At 45.1% G+C, this 22,612-nt stretch overlaps 2 protein-coding genes across 8 annotated transcripts in view; one reads left to right on the top strand and one right to left on the bottom strand.

Moving 5' to 3' along the window:
* Positions 1–8,034, bottom strand: part of PLEKHA4 (pleckstrin homology domain containing A4) — a 66,308-nt gene extending 58,274 nt beyond the window's left edge. Inside the window, exon 1 of one of the 4 annotated variants that reach the window (XM_061591199.1) lies at positions 7,937–8,034. Coding sequence is in view for 1 of the 4 variants with exons in the window: in XM_061591198.1 (XP_061447182.1) it covers positions 149–153 (5 nt within the window). In the remaining 3 variants the exon portion in view is untranslated. Of the gene's footprint in view, positions 1–148; positions 237–1,744; positions 2,223–5,738; positions 6,087–7,936 lie in introns of those variants that run through there. The other 3 variants (XM_061591201.1, XM_061591200.1, XM_061591198.1) reach the window with 3 other exon arrangements.
* PPP1R15A (protein phosphatase 1 regulatory subunit 15A) lies at positions 80–17,057 on the top strand. Of its 4 annotated transcripts, XR_009758550.1 has the most exons (6): positions 4,392–4,479; positions 5,252–5,336; positions 6,419–6,575; positions 9,353–10,868; positions 15,595–15,797; positions 15,946–17,056. XR_009758550.1 is itself a non-coding variant. In XM_061591204.1 (5 exons), exons 1-5 carry the CDS (start codon positions 189–191, stop codon positions 13,747–13,749), a joined length of 2,061 nt encoding a protein of 686 aa, XP_061447188.1. In that variant the 5' UTR covers positions 80–188; the 3' UTR covers positions 13,750–14,851. The 4 variants fall into 4 exon arrangements, 3 of the variants coding, with proteins under 3 accessions (XP_061447188.1, XP_061447190.1, XP_061447187.1); XM_061591204.1 differs by lacking the exons at positions 4,392–4,479; positions 15,595–15,797; positions 15,946–17,056 and adding exons at positions 80–194; positions 13,453–14,851; XM_061591206.1 differs by having other exon boundaries at positions 15,595–17,057.
* Positions 17,058–22,612: the final 5,555 nt, after the last annotated feature.

A 22,612-nucleotide genomic window follows, 5' to 3' on the forward strand; every position in this document is an offset into this window, starting at 1 on the left:
TGATGAGCTGGCTTATAAGACCCTAAAAGCGATAGGAGGTTAGGTCAGCCAATGAGAGGAGCTCAGTCGGACTGCTGATATGCCCAGGAACCCCCATACCCAAGACACAGCCCCATCCCTTTCTCTAGGACAGCCCAAACCCCCTTACTTCATGTGCAGTTTATCTCCGATGGACAGCTAGCAGGGCTATGGAGGTGGGTCTCTGAGCACTGCTCTGGGTGTGGCTATGCTATCTGAGGGCTGGGTGGGGTGCAGTTGCGAGGGACGGGGGGGTGGAAATAGCTGGCGGTACTTTCTCAGCCATTAGATCTCGTTATTTATTCATCCACTGGCATTTGAGCGCAGCAGCTGAGACAAAAGGCGCTGGGGCAGCTGGTTGCGGGGGCGAGGAAACATACTTTGCATCGGTCACAGGGGTTCACGTGTCCACATAACCCCACCAGCCCCACCCGGCAGCAAGAAAGCTTCCCTGCACGCACTTTAACCCATTCAGGATCAGCGGTGAGAAGGAGGCACTGGGGTGAAGAGGCTTCACCCCTTGCTAAGTTGCCAACTTTTTTTCTTTTCTTCACTGGCCTTGCTCCCCTGCTATTAACAGCAGCCCAACATGGCAAAAAGTGAAACAGGTGAAGCTTTCCCCATCATTTTATTTCCATGCCAGAAGAAGAAAAAAATCCACTCACTCACAGGAGCAGGTCCAATTAAACACACGTTCACAGGCAATCCTAACCCTGGAGGAGTCTTTGAGGGTGGTGCACTGTCTGGGAAAGGCTGCAGGACCCAAAGACCCTAGCATGGGGCCACTGATGTAGAAAGGCTGATAGGCAGTGGGAACATTGCTGTGCCCCAGTGGCATCCTCTGAGGACACTATTGAGTCCAGAGGGTCTGCGGTGGTAGTTGGTTTGAAATTGGTGGAGCACAAGTGTCCTTTTCCCAGTATGGCAAGCATTTAGAAGACAGAGCCAAATTAATAAAAACCATAAGAAAGAAAGGCCCATCTAATCCAGGATCCTGTCCCCACAGTGGCCAACCAGATGCCCATGGGAAGCCTGCAAGCAGGACCCGAGTGCAACAACTCTCCCCACTTGTGATTCTCTGCAACTGGCATTCAGAGACATACTGCCTCCAACGGCGGAGATACAACACAGCCATCTGGCTAGTATCCATCAATAGACTTACCCTCCAAGAGAGGCCCCTTGGAGTGCCAGGAAACCAGGAAGAGCATTTGCTCTGGAGAAGGGGAGTCTTCTGTGTTCAATACCCTTCTTCCTCCTTCTCTGGTCACATCCACTCCATACATTTAAGGCACATGGCTTCCCCCCAAAAATCTCAGGAACTGTAGTTTATTAAGGCGGCTGGGAATTGTAGCTCTGTGAGGGGTAAATTGCAGTTTCCAGGATTCTTTGGGGGAAGCCATGTGCCTTAAATGTGCTTTAAATGTATGGCATGGATGGTGACCGCAATAATTTCCTGGCAAGCACCTATCAGCTGACAGGTGCCCCACTGCAAGACAGGAAAGAAGCACATCTGGAAAAATATAGTTCTCGACAGGCCCATTGGTAGTCCTTGGCCCACAGAACCTAGCTCTCCCTTGGCACACACACATCTTTGTGCAAAAGCAGAGGGGTGGGGTCAAAAAGAACAGATTTTTGAGGACAAGCCTACCCATCTCTCTAGGGCCTTCAGACAGAGGTCCATCAGGAGGGTCAATGTTATGGTGACATGCCGGATTAATGGTCTTACCTGGTTTCTGGTGTTGGCCAAGGATATCTCTTGTGGCCTAAGTAGATTCAGGAGAGGGAGCAAGGGTAGCCCCTTACCAGCTCATTGGCAGCAGGAAACTGAAGTCAGTCTTGGATTCTTACCCGCCTAAGTCTATAAAATCATCTCTGACCTGCAGCATAACTTGGTATCAGAGCACTGCATTCCCTCCTTTGATCTCCCCTTCATTCAGGCACATCCAGCTCTATTTTTCTGTCTCTAATGTGACCCCTCCTCTGTTTCTCTCTCTCACCCACCATACCCCTCTCCTCTTATCTATCCCCCTATCTCTCTTCTCCTTCCATCAGTCCAATTTCCTCGCTCCGTTGTTCATCAATATAGCAGTGTAGCTGGTCCGCTACCTAGCTCCACGGCATATTCTTCTTTCCAGCCCTTCCTTATCAATCTTTTTGATCACTGTTTTCTCTCCTCCTTTCCCTTTCCCTGCAGCTCTGAGGGAAGAGAAGAGGAATAAAGCAAAGAGATTGAATTTCAATCCTGAGAACCCACCACTCCACCTTCCTGGGGGCTTGGCCTAGGAAGGAGGGAAGGATAGCAGACAGACAGAAAAAGAGAGAGAGAGAGGGAGGAGGGGGAGGAGAGGAGGGTTAATGTGAGGGGGAGAGAGGGGAGTCCACATTCCTGCTGACCTTAACTCTGAGAGAGGAGTGGTCAAAAAGCTTTAGAAAAACAGGGATTTGGGAAGCTGACAAGGAAGAAAAACATTCTTTGACTGGTGTGGTGGTGTGATATTGATGTCTCCCTGTGTAGTAGAAGGTGCAGCCTCTGGCACTGCCTGGTGGCTGATTCTCCCCCAAATTGGGACATTGATCCAGCGAAGATAGTCTGCTTTCTATTCTGTTCTTTTAAAAAAAGCAACCACGTGTCTGGCTAGGATTCTCGTACCAGATAAAAATCAGAAAAGGAGTCTGAAAACAAATTTGAGGGCTTAACTTCCCACTTCTACACATTCCCCCATAAGTCCTCTATTTATTCTGACTCTATTTATACTGTGCACCTCTTTGCCAACAGAGAACCCAGGAGTCCTGCTCATAGGATTGCAAATCTGACCAGAAACTAATTGGGCTTGCATGTTTTGTTTCGACTTCTCTCCCTCAGTTGCCAGAATTTTGTCTGTAAAGGCCAGACTTTTAAGCTGCTGGTCATAATTTGTTGAAAAAAGCCAGAGCAGTTTTTTTTTGTTTTCACTTAGTGTGCATGCTTGAACAGTGCACCCCACACATGCACACTAAACCAGCTCATTAGCTCAATCCCAATACGGAAGAGATTGCAGGGCGAGTGTGCATGCTTACAGCAGCATGTGTACGTTCCATTGCCACCCCTCACCAGTTCTTTGTTCAGCCAAGAGGGATGTGTTGTGCCTAACTGCGTTTTTCAGCAGCGGTAGTGCTTTGTGGCAGAATGCTTCACACCAGCATTTCTGACTCAAGCAGTTTAAAAGTAGTTTTGCAGCACTTTGGTTCCATAATGTTCTTTCAAACAGTTGTTAATCGTGACATTAAAGGTTCAGGTCAATACTAGCCTTCCCTTTCTAGCTACCTTTAGCACCAGCAGCTTAAGTGCTGCAGCCTCCATGATGTCTACTCAAAAGTAAATCCTACTGAGTTCAATGAGACTAAGGTCACAGCCACACCATACATTTATAGCACTCTTATACCACTTCAATAGCCATTGCTTCCCCCAAAAATCCTGGGAACTGAAGTTTGCTAAGGGTGCTGGAGACTAGTTCTGCAAGAGGTTTCCTCACAACTCTCAGTTCAAACTACAAATTTGAACTGATTACAATTCCCAGGATTCTTTGGAGGAAGCCATGACTGTTAAAATGCTTTATGAAAGTGCTTTAAATGTACAGTGTGGATGTAACCGTACTTTTGGGTAAATGTGTACAGGATTTAAGACTTATTACAGTTCTTGCAAGAGTCAATTAAGATCCACCTCCAACCTGCAAGATCTCAGCCCTCCCCACTATCCTGTTTTAAACCCCTAGATCAACCTAAGAGTTTTGGACTAGAACTCCCATCAGCCCCAGCTGCTGTCCAAGACATATGGAGGGCACCAAGGCTGTCCTAGACAAATTCCACTCTGTTATCTGGAGTGCGGGAGGACACTGTTTGGTACACAAACCCACAATGACACAAATTTGCATATACTGATCTATACAAGGGCTCATAGAGATCCTTCTGGACAAATTACAATGGTGGGTTGCTGTAATGTCACTGTGCTTTGCAGTGCACCCAGCCACCCTCTAACCAAAGTAGATATATATATATTTAAAGAGGGATGGAAGTTTGGGAGTTGGCAGAAAAGACTCAAGTCTCGGGCCGTCCTGTAACAATGGTCCTGCTATAATCTTACACAACCCACCCAGATTCTTTGCCTATCAAACCCTTCTTTCTCTTCCAAAAATCCAGAGGTTCTGACTACTTCCTCTTGTTGAACACAACACTCCATTGATTTGTCACAAATGAAAATGAATGGGAAAAGAGAAAACAAAACTGGAAAGGGCGGATCAAACTATACCAGATCTTAATCAGGTGTAATCCCCCCCCATGGTTGCTTGCATTATTGACAGGTGGTAGCAACATCATATATCACCTTTGGTTGAAAGAGCACCTGATGAGGCTGGCTGATGTTATTAGGACCTGTAATAGTGTTGCCTAAAAAGGGACAGCGTTGATATCTGGATGTGTTGCAAGGTCTGACCCCTTTGTTTCTCTTTTGTTTCATTTGTTGTTTAGGATTAGGCCCTAATAATCTAAAGGAGGCTAATAATTAGGGAGTTGTTTATAAGCAAGGACAGGCTAATGCTGTTATCCAAAATGGGTTGTAGATTATAGATATGTTGGGAAAATTATTTTTTTTATAACAGCTGGGAGCTGAGGAGTGACAAGTGATGTTTCTACCATTTGATTTATAAAAAGTATTTCTATACCACTCTCTCATAAAATATCTGGGCAGCATACAACAATATGTGTACAGTGTGGAGTCTGTGCTGTAGTTAATTATCCTAGGTCCTTGTCCGGCTTGATATTTTTCCATGTCATTGGATGGGCACTATTGACTAAAATACCTTTGCAAGAAATCTTTACACTGTCTGCGTCTGTCCCACAAGCAGGAACAAATACAGTTGTATGTAGGGTTTAGGCTATAGACAAGGCTGTGGATCTTGTGATATGAATGCAGGAAGAAGCTGTCTTATACTGCATCAGGCCAATGATCCATCTAGCTAAATATTGTCTACGCTGACTGGCAGCAGCTTTCCAGGGCTTCAAACAGGTAGTCTTTTCTAGTCCTGCCTGGATATGTCAGGGATTGAACTTTGGATGTTCAGTGGAAACTAGAACTATGCAGTTATGTGTAGTGGTGATCATGATTTTGGGTAAAAAAAAAGTGGCATTTGTAGGTCCATTTTTTTATTGCATGGTAGTTTCCAGAAAATGAACCGGTTGGCTTTTATGTTACCAACAGGAAAGGAGTCGCATTTCTATCCCTGTAACCTTTGGTGCAAAGTTGAGATGTCTTCTGCACCAAACAAGATTCAGGACAGACAAAAGTAAGTACATTTTCACACAGCACACAGTTCAACTATGGCATTATCCCACAAGCAACTTGGGACAGCTTTAAAAGATTAGACATACTCATGGAGGATAAAGCTATCAATGGCTACCTGCCACTTGCCCACAGCAGTATGCCTCTAAATGCCAGTTGCCGGGAATCACACATGGGGAGAGCGCTGCTCAGGTCCTGCTTGAGGGCTTCCCATTTGTATCTGGTTGGCTCCCGTGAGATGCTGGCCTAGATGGGCCACTGACCTAAACATGTACCTGTGTGTCTGCACACTGATGAGCCCATAGGCACATTTGGAATTTTGAGAGTGCCACAGGCACCACCAAATTTGGTTGCTTCTGTCTTTTTGACCCTGCCCCGCCCCCACAGGCAGAAAGGATAGACTTACTTAGAGGCTGCAGAGGGGCCCAGGAAGTCTTCAAGGGCGCCATTATGCCCACAAGTACCACATTGGCAATCCTAGGGTTGCACTAGGATTGGGGAGACTTGGGTTCTAAAGCCACGAGGCTCATTGGGTAACCTTAGGCCAATTGCTTTCACTCACCCTAACCTACCTATCAGGGTTGTTGTGTAGGATAGAATTAAGGAGTGGAGGATAAAATAGGGGAAAAAGACCTATCTAAGCCACCAAGCGCTCCTTGGAGGAAGGGTGGGATTTTTTTAAAAAAAGGCATAAACAATTATTTGCCAACTGAAAATAACGGTCGTGCCACAATAAACCTCGTAAGAAGTTTCATATCGAAAGAAGAAACTTCCTGTTGTTTAAAAAGGAAACTGGAAATTACCAGCTACTCTTTTACAGCTTATCAGTAGTCACAAGGGAAGAACTGCATTTTCCGTTTTCTGCGCCTCTTCCACCCCCCCTCCCGGTGTCATGGTCTGGACCGGCACGACCTCGTTACTCATCGCCCCTCCCTCTTCGAGTATGCTGGAGCCTTCACGTCTTTCATCCTGGCCCCGCCCCCCGTTCCACAACGTCACAATCCGATGACGTTATCCCCGAATGATAGTGTTTATATAGGCTCCGCGGCACCACCGAGACACCGAAACATTCTGTTCCATTCATAGAAGAAAAAAAGAATAAGTCGTTGGTATCGATAGGGCGACATGGAGTCTATCGTGACGAGCCACTGTTCTGCCAAGCTTGCCGTTCGATTGCTTACCCGCCGCGCCAGGCCCGCAGCTGCTTGCTGGAGCGAGTTTGTTACTGGCTAAGATTTCACAGGTAAGGAGGAATACAACGCCACGATTAGGTCCTTTCTCTTCCTCTGTAGAACCCAGGAGTCTCGACTCCCAAATGCTGTTAGGTGCTAGACCTAGATTCGCCCCCCCCCGGAACTGTGCTCTTAACCATTAGATCTCTTGTCCCTTTCTAGAAAACCCTGGAATCCTGGCTCTTACTGCTTTCTCACCTACACACCCCGCCCACGGGACCCAGGAGTCCTGCGTCCCAGGTTTCTGTACTTAGGTGCTGCGCCGCCCACCACGCCTTTTTCCAGAGAACCTAGGCGCCTTGTTTTTCCAGACTAGGGCCCAGGTGTTCTGGCTCCTGTTAGGCAGGACTCCTGGGTTCTCTCTAGGATAACATTCCCGCCCCCCAGATTCCTTCTCTCTTGGGGGGCCGTCCCCCACCCTCTTATATCTCTTCTACAGGCATCCACCCAAACCGTACGCCCTTTTTAATTGCTACGTAGGCCTCGTTCTTGCTTAACGCGGTTCTCAGAATTGGGTCTCCCACTAGGAAGAACAACCATACCTGTCCCAAATCTGTGCTCCATCCCCATCGATGTGGGGCAATCGCCAAATACCTCTTCCTATGGCTTCCTCAAATTCGGCAGCTAATATTCCATATTTTCCCTTAATTTTTTTAAACCCCTTATGTTATGTAGCGTTCCCTAAATTGTGTACTACTTTCCCTTCAAAAATAGGCTCCTATATCTTGTCAATGCCTCTCCAAACCTCGTCTTTTTTTGTTGCATTTTTTAACATTCTGCCCATTAATTTTGCACCCCAGACCTTCCCTTCCCCTCCCCTTTATGAAAATATGTAAGTTATCTCCTCTGGTCTTTCTGGTTTGCAGCAGATTTCATGTTCTCTCCCCACTATACTGAGCTCCTAGGGAAGACCAAAAGCCCTTACTGAATTGGACCCTCATTCTGTTTCTATCCTCCCAAGTACACCTTCTTAAGAAACTGCATCATATTCTCTTTACTCCCACTTTTTCAAAAGGATCCCATCCTATCTTCTGAATGACAATGAGTTGCCTTTGAAATTGTTTCTCTTCCCTCCCCAACTTTCCCTTAGTATTTACTTTATACCACACATTAGGAATGTTCTGAGTTACAACTCTGGAGAGTCTGTGGCATGAGAGTTATCATATATGGCGGCAAGGAACTTATTTCTGAATGGCTCCCTCCGATTTTAGAGGAGGCTCTGATTATTAAGATTTTCTAGCTGTCAAAAGTGGGGTGCACTCCAGCCACTGTCCCACAGTCCTGTAAATTCTGTTTCCACATGTATCATGTTCCTTTGGGCAGTCGGATTCCCCTCCTTTCTCTCCCCCTCCCCACCATTTCCAGATCTAACCTGTTGTGGGTCAGAAGGTTTGCTGTTCTGCCTCTCTTCCCGCGACAGCTGCACACCGGGGATCCAGGCGGTGTGTGTGTGTGTGTTATCCCCCTCTTCTGCTTCCGGATTGGGGTGTTGCCAGCATTCCAGGGGCACTTGCTTGAACTTGTTTGGGGCGCGCCCTGGATTAAGTCAACCTACACATCTGAGCCAGGAAAACAATCCATAGGAAACGAGAGAGAGAAACTGAGGCACAGAGAGGTGGTGGAGGGAAACTTGTTGGAACTTGGGGATTAGGGCCCACAAGTGCGGGATTCCCATCCCCATGTCCTAACTTACTGGCTCCTCTTCTGCTCCAAAACCTTCTTCCAATTGGGCTTTTCCTATTCCATTCCCTTTGCGTGTTTGATTTTTTAGCGTTCACTCCCATTTTAATTTTTTTTAAAAAAATTCTCAAGAAAGAAGTTACAAAAACGCCACCCCCATGGATTCCTTGTTAAGAACAGTTAAATAAGTATCATAACCATTCAAATCCTCCTCTCCCCTCTGAAAAAATACAAAACAAATCAGTAGAATGGCACATAGCAACGTAGCTTAGTACAAATAAAATATATAGCATCAACTCCCAAAGAATGAAGTTTCAAGAGGGGAAGAGTCTTGACCATAACCCACTCTCCTTCAGGGATCAGATTGCCTCATGGCTCCATTCCAGAATCTGTTGTCAGTGCCAATAGTCAGTCCATATTGGACTTAGTCATAGTAACCCTGAGCATTCACAGAACGCCTTTATTCACTGCTTGGAAATTATGAATATTATGTGGCATATTAAATACCTGAAATAAATAGACATTTCACTACTGAGTATAAGCAGTCTGTTCTTGTACACTTTGGTTTAAGGGACAGGCCTTTCAGGTAGATTCCAGATAGGTTTCAGCTATTGAATCTCTCTTGTGTGCTTTTAAGTCTGCTTAGCAAAAAAAAAAAAAGCAACTGCTCAGTGGTAAGTAAAATGTGGAACATCCCAGATTCAATCCCTGGCATATCCAGAACAAAAGAGGGGTGGAAGGATCAGATATGGGGAGTATTTTGACCTCCAGATGTTGCTGAACTACAACTCCCATCAGCCCCAGCAAGAATGACCAATGGCCTGTGATGATGAGAGTTGCAGTTCAGCAATATCTGGAAGGACAAAGGTTCCCCACACCTGAGGGAGCAGATCATGGGAGAGACCCTCTGCATGAAACCCTAAAGAACTGCTGCCAGTTGAGTGCAGATAGTTCTGGACTATAGATGGACAAATAGTCTGACTTGGTATGAGACCTGGTATGCTAGAATCCAGCAAAACAGAGAATCTTGGGATCCGACCCAGCACTATTTTCCCATCCTAGATTTTAAGGAGGCTTGTGGCTTATTCTTGTTTCTGCTTCTTTTCAGGTCTAAAATGCCCCCCTGCATCGTGCCCAGCCAGTTGTCCTTGCACCCCCCAAACACGAAGAGGTTTTTAGTTTGCTGTGACCCCTTTGGACTCAGAATGGCTAAAATTCTATCTGTCCAATCAAGCAGGTCCAGCCGTGCTGGCAAGTTCAACACTGTAGCTGTGCATCTTGGACGTATGGCCCAGCTTGCTATGGAATGGGTGAGGAAGTGGTTGAACTTCTGGCAGAATAGGCCTTCATCCCTCATGAGGGCTGTATTGACGGGCATTGCCAAGGGGGCAATGTCCATCTTGGAAAAGACCATAAAACTTTTAAGAGAGGAAGAAGAACTTGGAAGAGATGGAAGCAAAACAGAGATGCGGAACCTGGAAGCTGGTCATCTAGGATATCTTTTTCTGAACAGTCTTGAGACTTACCCTCAAGAAGATGCAGAAAGCTTCATTGAAGATGGACATTTTGAACAGGGCCTGGAACAGCTTTTGACTACTTCCAGCAGTGCCAAAATGGATAAGATGCATTTGGAAGAAGATGGTATTTCCAAACTGTATTTGATAACCCCTTCCATCTCCTGTGACTTTGGAAATGATTGGGAAGGTTCTTCAGAAGACAACACGGGATTAGAAGACACAGAGAGTCTTGGGAATTTCCCACAGAAATGGCTAGAACATTGTTATCGTACGCAAATATGGACAAAAGGATTGAATGTTGGCAATTACTTTGGAAAGAATCTGAAAGATTGCTCTAACCACTGTGGAGAGTTAAAGGATTTTGAAGGGAGCTTTCGCAAAGGTTTGGAAAGTACCTCTGCTTCCCAGGAAAATGAGGAGGACTTGGAATCTAATAGAGGTTTGGCAATGTGTGACAGGCGAAACTTTGAAAGTCCATCTGATTGCCCAAAGGATGGGGAATTGTTACAAACACACAAGAAAGGTGGAGATAAGGTTACTCTCAACTCAGAAACAACCACACTCTCCAATGGTTTCAAGAGCCCCCTTGTCCTATCTTTGTTCTACAGTCCATCAGAGGAAGATGAGGATGATGATTCAGAGGACGATGATTCAGAGGACTGGGGGAGCGAAGATGAGATGCAAGAGAGCAGTCAGTCCAGTGAGTACTTGGATGGCCAAGATTCAGGAAATGGAGATAATTACTTGGAAGCAAAAGTTAACTCTCTACATCAGGAAGTTCTTGAGAACCTCTGTGGATCTTTATTTCTGAACAATGACCCTTTCCACCCTCTCTGTCTTTCCAAGCCCATTCAGGCCCACAAGACCACCACTTCTACTCCATATGAGCCCAAGGAATTCACAGTCTCCTTTTATTCCACAAGCCTGGATTCTAAGCCTGAAGAGCTATATAATCTCCCAAAGCAACCATTGCCCAAGAGGGACCCAAGAGTTACCCCCAGGCAGCCAGCTCATAAATGCTGCTGGCCAGACTCCAAGAAAAGTTGTGATCCTGTCACCACAGAGACATCATCAGTTTCTCAGGAGGCAAATCGGGTGATTAAGAACGTGAGTTGCTTTAAATATTTTTGTGTGTGTAGACTAACCAGAACTCCTGGGTTCTCCAGAGAATGAGTCTCGAGGGAGAACTGTTCAGAAACTCGTGACTCTTTGTGGTGGTAGCGGTTGTGTGTGTATGAGACTCTATAATTAGGAACAATAGGGTGACACCCTTGGTTCTGCCCCACACAATTACAAGCCTGGATTAGAGCTGTCCATACCATTCATGAATGTTTCAGGAAGTTTTCATATCTTTTATCGGTTTTAACCAGTGTGTTTAATTACCGTGTTTACACAACAGTGGTTATGAGCAGAAAATTGGTTGTTACAGCTGCTGTTCACCACCCCACTATGGCCTGTGCCTTTTTCGACAGCTGCATCACAAGCAGAAATCCAATAGGTGTAGCTTATGTTTTCATAAATTTCTTTAAATAACTCTCTTCCTGCCTTTCAAGTTTTAAAAAAAATCCCTAAGGCATTGTACAGCCTATTACAATGATAAACATCAAGAGATAAAATTTCTATTCACCCCAGTAGATTAGAACTGTTTGAAATCTTAGTTGAGCTAAAAGCCATTTAAAAATCATTACATATATATCTAGAGGACAAAAAAAAAACCCTCAGAGGCTAAAGACACCTAGATTTGGTCCTCTGTAGATGGTCTCAATTACCATGGCAGGGTCATGTGGGAGTAGGTGTTCCTTCTGACACCATAGTTCTAAACTATTTCGAGCAGGTGTGGGGAACCTTTGGCCCTCCTGGTGCTATTGAACTACAATTTCTATGAGCCCCTGCAAGCATGGCCAATGGCCAGGGATGATGGGAATTTTAGTTCAGCAACATCTCTCTCTGTCTCTCTGTCTCTCTCTCTGTGGGAGGGGTGTGAAGTGTGTAACTGTTGGTGGGTGAGGGAAGAGATGCAAAAATTCTAGTCATCATGCAATAATTTTGGGGGATTAACTTCAGAGTGAGGGAAGAGGGAATTCATGCAATGTAATGAAATAGCCACAGTTAAATTTTTGTCACTAAATGAGTGTTTGAATTCTGAGAGAGAAGATCTGGTGGTGGGTGCACTGAATGAAATCCAAATGCCCCAAGAGCTGGTTCCCACTAATGCCCCCCCCCAGTAGCCTTCTAAAAACAGTAGTTGAGACAGCTCTCTTCCACTTCCTGTAGCCACAACCAATAGAACCACCTCTTTTCTAAGCCTTCTAATCTCCCCTTCTAAAGATACCTTACCCAGTCAGTCCTCAGTTTTAATTCTCAGAACCCCACCTTGATCCCTATTAGAACCACCTAGGAACCTCTTCTAGGCTACATGTCCTCCCCTGTCCCATTGGTTTCACCCATCCTGAAATATATGGCAATGTCCATGCAATACATCCGGAGAGGAAGTGGATGATGTAAGACTGGGTCATTTCCCAGCTGAACGGACTCCCCTTGCCTTCCCCCACTCCACAGGCCCTCCTTCCTTTTGTAAAGACTGCCTGCCCATCTAGCGAAAGCTGAGTGTCTTTCTGTTTAACACACATGCACAGATACATATGCACCTTAATAGCAGTGTGCACATTATTTGTGTCACACACAAAGAAATGCTCAGGACACAGCTAAGGATTAGCTATGGAACTTAAGCAGTCATTAATTAAAAGTACTCCTCTAAGCATAAGTAGAGTGCCTTTCTCTTTCCTGCAGAGTAGCCACAGCCAACCTCCACACACACAATATTGAATTTTAAATTGTTGCAGTCCATCCTAGAACCTGAAGGGTGGTTATTAAATTGAAATAATAATAATCTGGCACTCAAGGGGAGATTTCTAGATCCCAAGATAAAATTTACAAGACTGTCTGGCTCTTGAAATCAAGGATGAAGGCAGAAGAATGTCCCTTTAATAAGTGGGCAGGGGGGTGGGGTTGAAGAGCTGAGAAATCAACAGTGGTCTGAACATGTGATGGTCTGTAGCTTCTCTCGTGGATGGGACAAGTTTAAATCTGGGGATCACTTCCTGTCCTGATTGGTACCCACACAGTAGTCTAAAACTGGTGTCAATGCAATGGTGGCTGTTTCCCCCCAGCCCCTCATCCCTGTGCTTGGTTGGAATGATTACTTCAGGAGGGCAACAGCTTCCCAACCCCAGGATTATTTATTTATTTATTTATTAGATTTATTTATTAGATTTATATCCTGCCCTTTCTCCCAGTAGGATTATTGGAATGAATGTTTGGCTATGTACACATCATACATTTAAAGTGCATGACTTCCCTCAAAGCGTATTGGCAAATGGAGTTTACCCCTCGCAGAGATACAATTCCCAGCACTCTTAAACTACAGTTCCCAGGATTCTTTGCAGGATGCCATGTGCCTTAAATATATGGTATGTACGCAGGCAATGACTCTTTAGACCTGAGATTTAAACAACTTGGCTTCTTTGGCTGAGAAGAGAGAGTAGCATTAAGCAGGCCTGTTACCTGATTAAAAAAAAAATCTTAGTCTGCTGTGTGAATTTTAACCAACTGATTAGTTACTTTGGCATAAGTTTGCATATGAGCAGGAAATACCTGTTCCAGTAATCTTATAGCCTCTCAATTTCCTTAGGTTCGATTCTCTCCAGAGGTCACTGTACACCCACTAGTGGTCTGGGATTATGCATCCCGGGCTGCTCGCCGAGGGCCCTGGGAGGAAATGGCCCGTGACCGCTGCCGTTTCCGCCGGAGGGTTGCTGAAGTGGGAGCCATCTTGGAGCATTGCTTAGGGACAGAACACCGGGCCAAAGTTTGGAGGAAGATCTATGGGATTCCAAACTCTATTCAGGAAGAAGACAATGCCAACAACACACTCCTCCTTTCTAGATCTTCCAGGGCAGAGAGGCTGCATCTCCAGAGTAAGGAATGAAACGGCTCTTCAAGATGGCGGCTGTAGTCCCTTAGAAATACAGTTAAAGGATACTGAGATTTTGTAAGGATTGCATCTAGTTTTTTAGCACTGTGATGTCATGAAGGGAGGTAGATGTGTCTGAATGGAGGGGTGTGTATGTGTTACTTTCCCACCGTTGCCTTGTATTCATGCAAGTATGCATAAAAACACATCATTTGTTTACAGCCTAGAAAATATTTTAAATGGCTTGTCTCCAGGGCTACAATGTAGCAAGATTAATTGGTAATTTGAGCCTGGATTCCAAGTTCTCAGGGTGAAGTGGGATCCTGTGGCCTAGAGTTAGGGGATATTGCTCGGAGCCATTTTCTGATTAAACGCACTGATACTAAGCTGCTGCTACTACCTCTGTTGATTTGAATGAACTGTAACATGGTTGCAGTTGTAATAACATAAGTGGAAGTGGGATGAGTGAGAGATCTTTTTTTAAATGTAAATAAATAAATGCATTCACTGTTTCAGATGCATTTCACAGACTCCTTGTCATAACAGCCCAATGAGTGTAGTAGGCCATTGACACTTTCATTTTATGGGCAGGAAAACTGAGGGATGGTCAGGGCATCCAGGAGAATCTAATGAGAGATGGATCTTTGAAACCAACTCTCAATAGTCCTAAACGTTACAGGGCCACTGATAAGGCCTGTTTATAAACTTAATGCTGGAAAGACCAAGATTTCCTTACTTGTGAGGCCGTTCGCCACTATGTCTATAGATAACATGTTGGGAATTGGTGGCCCGGGTGGACACCTAAGTGTGTTATGTATATGCACTGATTTAAACATGATGTTCAGTGCCTAGAACCTCACAAAGTTTCCCCTTATGTGAGGTTTGGGTTTTTTAAATTATTTTTACATGCCTGGTAGCTCTTGAACCAAGCCGTTGAGATTTGTAAAAGGTTTTTTTCTTAATTTAAAGGTGTTATATTAGTGTGGTGTGATGTGAACTCCTCCCAGGTGGAGAGACAATATCTTTCTTTCTGTGAATATTTACATGATCATGAATTATTACTTATATATATAAAATTTCAGCTACAACTGTTTATAATAAACTTATTGTCCCTCAACCTCTTCTTGGCATTTGTGGTTATTGAGAATGTAATATTGAAGTCGGACTTGAGAGACTCCCACAGAAAATGTGTTCACACCTGGCTTGTGACGAGAAGCAAGTACAAGTGCTAGTACTATAAAACAACAGAATACTGATTGATATATTACTTAGCAGTTTATCAGAGTTCGCACGTTACCTCAATATTTTCTACTCTGGCCACCTGCAGACTTGTTGCTATTTCATGGCAAGGATTTAATTATTATTATTATTATTAAATTTATTTATACCCCGCCTTTTGGCCAAAGGCCCTCAACGCGGCTTACAAAGAAAAATAAACACTATAAAAATACATCAATAAAAGCAATACAAAAATACAAACAAAAATTAAACTAAATAACAAATAACATTGTTAAGAAAAACAAATGTCCAAGAAAATTTTTGAACAAGTGAATTTAAAATGGATCACACTCTGTCTTTGCCAGCACACAATATTCCATCCTTAGAGTCTCTCTCAGACACAGTTTGTTCTGTTCCAGTCCCAGCAGACTGTTGGGATTGGACCCCATTTTTGAGACTTCCGTTTCTAAAGTCATCGGATGCAAGCTGAAAGGAGGCAGCTACCTGGGGATGGTGATGCACTTGGTGTTGACGCTCTGGGTGGTGATGGCCTTCTCCAGCTCGTCCAGCTGCCCGGTCTTGAGCTTCTTCACCAGGCTCTTGACCGCCTTCTCACACCACTTCTCCTCGCCTTTCTTCCAGCCCAGCAGCTGCTTGACGATGGGCGGTGTGAAGGGCAGGATGGACGACATGGCCACGGTGGGGAGAAGGAGAAGTCCAGAAGCAAGCCTGGGGAAGGACTGCCAGCAGCAGTAGTGAGCATGGCCAACTCCCCTTGCATCTCCAAGAACTTCACAGCAGCCCCAGGCAGGCCCATCCCACTCCAGCGAGCCCTGGGCAGCGAGGTAAAGGCACGAAGGCAGCGCGTGTCGGTGCGCATTGGGGTCGTGGGTGGAAGAGGTGGCTGCTGCTAGCCTTGGCCCAGGGATAAAGCCAAGGGCACCACTACCACCCACCACCCACTCCAAACTTTCTCCCGAGTTTTCTCCGCAGGCGCCTCTGGAGGCTGCAACTACCATGCCAAGCTCCACCTCCTCGCCCTGCCACCACCACTCCTGCACCTCTGCTGAAAGTTCTGAACAAGACTCCTTTGATGACCTGCCAGGCATTTGGAACTTGCTGTTGGGGCTGGTTCTGTTGCTGGGTCTCGGCAACCCCTTCACCTCCCCCTGCAGTTCCATTGCTAGTGACTTGCTGTTCAGGGCCAGACGTGGGACCCGCTGCCACCACCTCCATCTCCAGCACCACCATCTTGGAATCGTGCAGGATAGTGTATGAATGCGATAAATAAATACCTCCAAGTATCTTAAGCTTGAATCAGCCACAGAGAAGGGTTGTTAACCAGGCCTGCAGTTGTAAGCTTTCCAAAGCATCTATTGGAAACAGAATACTAAGCTAGATAGTTCTTTGGCCTTGTTCCATAAGGCAGTTTTTACCATTTTAATCTTACCTCATCCACAGGCTTACCAGGTTGCTTTAAGTGAGGCACTATCTTTCAGCCACTTTCCCAGAGACAAAGAATTGGGGATATTACGCTAAACACATTCTTACTCTACAATTCCCAGAAGCAAGAATATGTTTCAGGTGATCAAAATGATCAGAACCAACATTTGGCTGAACAAACTTTGAGGAAAATACATTGCTCTGAACAATCTCGCAGCCACCAGAAAAAATGGCCTGGGCGCTTTCACTTGTAGGAGAAGGAATAACTGCAATACCGCAAATCCAAGTTGCACAATTAAAGTAGATTTGGCACTTCTCAACAACAAACCTGCTTCCAAAATTTAAGATTTTTCTGCAGCAAGAAGGTGATGAGAAAATGCACAGGAATGTCTGGAGTAATGATTGCTTGATACAATGTTGTGTAACCTCCCCACAAACAAATTGGAATGAATTCTCAAAAAATAGGTATTCTGGAAGTGACTGTAATAAAGTTGGTCCATGTTATATTTTTAACTAGAGAGTCTGAAATCTTGAAGTATTTTAAACCAAATGATCCAGAAATTGTTCAGACACACCAGTGTAAATAACTTCAATTATTAGACTGCCTCCAATAATCAATTCACTGCCTGCAATAAACAATTTATGCCTATAGGTTGTAATAATATAAAAGTTTGCCAGGTCCTCTGTTTGCCTCTATTTCCATTTTTTCTCCTCGCTTATATACCCCTTTATAGACCTACGTTCCCTCCTCTTATCTACTATTTGCTGGTAAGCTGAAAGACTTGACATATGACTCTCTCTTGTCATCCTTCGCAGTGCAGTGCCAGATCTCTTGTGCTGCAGATCTCCTTAACATAGGTGAGGTCTGAGAAGGCAGTGGCTTGACTAAAGCAACCTAGTGAATTCATGGCGGAGGTTAGTTTTGAGTTGAGTTTCTGCATCATGCAACATTGCTATACTAGCTCTTAAATGCTTATGAGAAGCATAAGCCATGACTGTTTAAAGTGGTACAATACTGCTTTCAATATATAGTGCAGATGGGGCATTGTTAACTGTTCCTTGAACCGGTTGGTTGAAGAGTTGTATAATTAGGGGACAAAATACAAGTGGAACCTGCAACAAAATGTTGTAGGGAGATGTTCCTGCTTAGGGTGTCAGCCAGTCACAGCCTCTTCTAGGATACTCTGTTCCATCTCCCCCTCTCTTTTCCTCTCCTTGTAGTCGGCATGCTGTGCTCACTGAGCAAACTCAGTGGAGTTGAGTGTTTTCTGGAGGGGGTTGCCCCCTTAGGATTTTCCTTCCTAGTTTTTTTCCTCTGCAAATGTTGGGATTCCCTCAAGCCTGCTGTTACTTCCCTCTTGGGTGCAGATGATGCTATTTTTGGTTACATAATGATTGGTGCTCATTCTCTGATTTTGCTGTTAGCATATAGCAGGAGTGAGGAACCTCAGGCCCAGGGACAAAATGTGGCTGTCTAAACCTCTCTGTAAAATTTACAGTTTGTTCCTCCACCTACTTTTACCCCAGCCCAACAGGGCCATGTGGCTCTCAGAAGAATCCCTAGGAGGAATCGTGGCCCTCAGACTGAAAATTGTTCCCCCATCCCTGGTGCTATATAGAACAACAGTGGACATAAGATTTTTTTTTAATGATGAAAGGCATCTATTCCATTTTAGTCAGTTGCTTTCTTTCCTCCAGATTTTAACTTCAAGGAACTGAAATTATAATCTAGTTCTAAGGCTGCACATATGCACAACGTCCATGATTTACACAAAAGAGGAAGGAGAAAACAGAAGCAATCTCAATAATAGCTATACCTGTAATTGCATCAGCTCCATGCAAATAATCTTGTGATGATGATGAGTTGAAAGAGCAACCTGATATTTGTATCTTTCTCATAGGTTAGGAATGCAGTCTCACATACCAAAAGCAACTGAGTCACAAGTCCTCAAAAATAAATAATTGGCAAACTTAAGCCAACACCCATCAGAAGCAGCCTTTAGCTTTTGCCCTGCTATAATGAGTGGAAGGGGGGGGAAACAATGTTAAAATGAGAAGATAGAACAATTAAGTGAGATGACAGCCTATTGGTCCCATGCCTGGTGTAGAGAGAACATTAACAAAAATAAAGATCTAGTTGTCTTTCTGAAGCCACCTTGCCCACCATTAATGGTCCTTCTTGTCTATGGGACCCCTTGATAAGAGCTAGAGTGGTACGGTGGCTAGAGTAGCTTCCCCCATTCTGGTGCCCTCCAGATGTTTTACATTCCAACTCTATCATTCTGAATTATTGACCATGCTGGCTGGGGCTGATGGGAGTCCAAGAACAGCTGAAGGGCAGCAGGTTGGGGGGAGGCTGGGCTGCATGTCAGACATAGGCCCCATCAGCACTATTGATTTAAAGCACTATGATACCACTTCAAACAGTCATGGCTTCCCCCAAAGAATCCTGGGAACTGTAGTTTGTTAAGGGGAGTTAGAAGAACCCCTGTTCCACTCACAGCTACAATTCCCAGAGTGGTTTAACAGTCAGTCCCTCTTCTCAGGGAACTCTAGGAACGGTAGCTCTATGAGAAGAGCAGGGGTCTCCTAACTCCCCTTAATACCCTTAACCAACTACAGTTCCCAGGATGCTTTGAGGGAAACCATGATTGTTTAAAGTGGTTTATTATTTTAAATCTATAGTGCATATGGGGCCTAGGTGTGGAGGTAAGATGTTCAAATCCCCACTCAGCTATGAAGCTCACTCCACAATCTCTTGTCAGCCTACCTACTGCACAAAGCTGTTATAAAGAGCCATGTATGCTGCCTTGAGCTCCCTGGTTAAAGGTGGGATAAATAATAATAATAGTAAGCATCTACAAAATTCAGTTTGAAGAACCATTACTACATCTGTAATTTTTGAAATTTGCTACTGCAGTTTAAATTCATTTACAGAATTTGAGTTGTTGCCCAAATGTTTAGCTACTGCTGGGGTCAGGGTTGAATTTGCAGCATGTTCAGTCCTCCACCCAGCAGTGCAGGGAGATTTTCAGACTATGGAGTGTATGCAGGGAGCAATAGACCACTGAAACGGTATCGGACCGCAATACCTGATGGAGCGCCTCTCTCGCTATGTACCTACCCGTTCACTACGCTCGACGTCGAAGGCCCTTCTCCGGGTCCCAACTCATAAAGAGGCCCGGAGATCAACAACTAGATCTAGGGCCTTCTCGGTGGTGGCCCCCGAACTATGGAATGCCCTCCCAGACGAGATACGCCTGGCGCCTTCTCTGTTATCTTTTCGGCGCCAGGTAAAAACTTACCTTTTCGCCCAGGCTTTTTAAATTTTGTAAATTTTTAAATATTTTAAATTTAATATTCTAAATTTAATATGATCTTAATTTATAAATCTCAATGGCAATGTTATTAATGTTTTTATAATTGTACTATATATATATTTTTTTTCCACACTTGCTCATATTTTAATTGTGATTTTATTTGTTGTACACCTCCCTGAGAGCTCTCTGCTATAGGGCGGTCTAGAAATGTAATTAATTAAATAAATAAATAAATAAGTCCTGCCCTCTCAATTATAATTGCCATTGGCAAGAAGCCATCTCACCGTTCCACCCTCAAAAGAGGCATGTTATGAAATTTAAAGGCTTGCACAGAAACTTGGCATAATACAACTTACATTGTCTACAAACACCAACTATTCCTGGCTGCATCTTCCCCTCCACATATGGAAAACCCATCTGAACAAGATGTGATCGTTTTGATATAGCATACCCATTTAGCAGCACTTCCCAAAGTTTTAGAGCAGCTGTGGGGAACCTTTATTTATTATTTGATTTATAGCCTGCCCTTCTTCCCGGCAGGAGCCCAGGTCAGCACCTTTAGCACGCCACATATGGCTGAACTCCCATCAGCCCTAGCAAGAATGGCCAATGGCCAGGGATGATGGGAGTTGTAATTCAACATCTGGAGGACCAGAGGTTCCCCATATATTTTAGAGGCCTGCCAGACCACTTGGCTACACAGCAGTGGCGGCTGGTGCTCATTGGGACTGGTGGGGAGGAAGGCGGGGAGCCCAAACAGGGGATGACGCCAGAGCCAACTAATTCTAGCCTTGTCCCCATCCTCCTCCTCCCTGCTCAGTTCTACAAGGGGCAACAGAGAGACTAAAGGAGGGAGCTGATAGGATGTGCCAACCCCTGAACTAGATGAAAATAAGAAGGCAGGTAGGTGAGGACAGACTGAGGGTGGTAGGACAGTGCTCCATTCACCCTAATGGACTATCCTCCAGCTACACAGTGTTTATGATATAAAGTGTGAATCTTTTTCTTCACGTTTATCTCCTTGAAAACATCTAAGTTCACAAAGGTTAACCTCAAAGCAAGGCAGGGAGGGGTCTTGTAATCTCTCAGTAGGAAGTTGCTTCTCCAAGATGTACTCTGTATTCTCCCACAGGGAGGGCGAGGAGGAAAGAGGGCATACCCACAGCAGGTGCATGAAGGCACACTGCTACCCACAGGTCCTACAAGGCTGTGGGTGGAGCCCATAGCAGGCTGCGCAACTCAGGGAAGAAACGGGCTGCTCTCTATTACTCCCACATTATTTTCCACCCTGGGGAGGGGCTGCCAATGGAAAGAGATGGTGGGCAAAGGCTACTGCCACAATAACCTGGGCATGTGACAGCAGTCCACACAGGCCTGTGCAGAAACAGGCCCCATGTGCTGTCTTTCGGCAAGCCTTTTTTCAAATGCCTGCGGGGGCCTGCCAGATAGGGTAAAGCCTTGACATTTCACTAGCTGACGCAAAACCAAACTGGTACCCCCCCAACCCTTTCCAAAATCTTCCTGCACCAGACACCAATTCCAGCTTTTGCCTCTGTCCCCCTTCAGGATCCTGCTGCCAGAAGCAGATATACATAGAAGCCCTCTGGAAGTTAATGTGGGCAAGCTCTGCCTGCATCTACCAGATAAATCACCCAGGAACAGTGGGGAAGGGCCACAGCTCAGTGGTACAGCATCTGCTTTGCATCCACAAGGGCCCAGGTGCACTCCTTGGCAGCTCCAGGTAGGGTTGGGAAGAAGGCCCCTGTCTGAAACCCTAGGTATCTGCTGCCTGCCAGTGCACACATTACTAAACTAGATGGACCAAGTCTGACATAGCATAAGGCTGCTTTTTGTATTCTAGGTAGAGCCCAGATGCAGCAGCAACAACAAGCATTAGAGGGTGGTCAGGGTATATGCATGCATATACACAGCATTTATTTATTGTAAAGGAGGAAGGGTTAAATCCCAGCCCAGGGACTCTGGGAAAATGGAAATGGACTGCCTTCAAGTCAATCCCAATTTATGGCTACCCTATGAATAGGGTTTTCATGGCAAGCAATATTCAGAGGGGGGCTACCATTGCCTCCCTCTGAGGCTAGTCCTCCCCAGCTGGCTAGGGCCTGCTCAGCTTGTCACAGCTGCACAAGCCAGCCCCTTCCTTGTCTGCAACTGCCAGCTGGGGGGCAACCCAGCCACGTAACCCCTGAGCCACTCACTGTGGGAGTGATATTTAGCTGGTGCTTGACACCCAGGAGACACGAGCAGGAATTTGAACCCACAGATTCTAGACTCCCAGCCAGGCTCTCCTCCCCATTGTGCTATTCTGGATACACATACAGAGAGACAGACGGACATAGCCACACACTGATAATTTTACTGTTCCTTCTCCTAAAACCCTACCTATTTGGCATAGGCAAAAAGTTTCTTTAAAAATAAAGCAGACATGGCCCTGGGGTTGGTAAAGAGAATGCAATTCCTCCCCCCACCCCCTGGTCATCAGACTGATAATCAGAAGAGCAGGGAGACCCTTCCTCAGATAACCTGCACAGGTGAGCGGGGGGGGGGAGTGTGATGTCCTTATATGTTAAAAACTGTAAATACGGTAAGTGCAGGTTTATATAGGGATATATGGTAAATGAATTGAGTAAGAGGGGGGAGTACATGGGCTAGAATGTGGGAGAATGTTGGATGATTATTGGCTGAGGGTTTGAATGGCTGAAGGTATAAATGAGAGGATGACAGCTGAGTTGGAGAGGTTGGTTGTGGGGAGTTGAGAGGAGAGTGACTGGAAAGGAGTTGAAGTGGGAGGCAGTTGGGATTGAGTTGACAGAGTTCTGAGGGAGGTTTGGATTCTATTAGGCTGATATTTGGACAGAATATATATAACTAGAAACATA

This window comes from Rhineura floridana, chromosome 11, assembly GCF_030035675.1.
Source record: "Rhineura floridana isolate rRhiFlo1 chromosome 11, rRhiFlo1.hap2, whole genome shotgun sequence".
Lineage (NCBI taxonomy): Eukaryota > Metazoa > Chordata > Lepidosauria > Squamata > Rhineuridae > Rhineura > Rhineura floridana.

What these genes read in the sequence shown, in the direction of transcription:
- PPP1R15A (XM_061591203.1), top strand. An exon ending in TACTGGCTAAGATTTCACAG is followed by an intron (nt 6,576 to 9,352) that starts GTAAGGAGGAAT and finishes GCTTCTTTTCAG; the next exon opens with GTCTAAAATGCCCCCCTGCA. An exon ending in CAAATCGGGTGATTAAGAAC is followed by an intron (nt 10,869 to 13,452) that starts GTGAGTTGCTTT and finishes CAATTTCCTTAG; the next exon opens with GTTCGATTCTCTCCAGAGGT.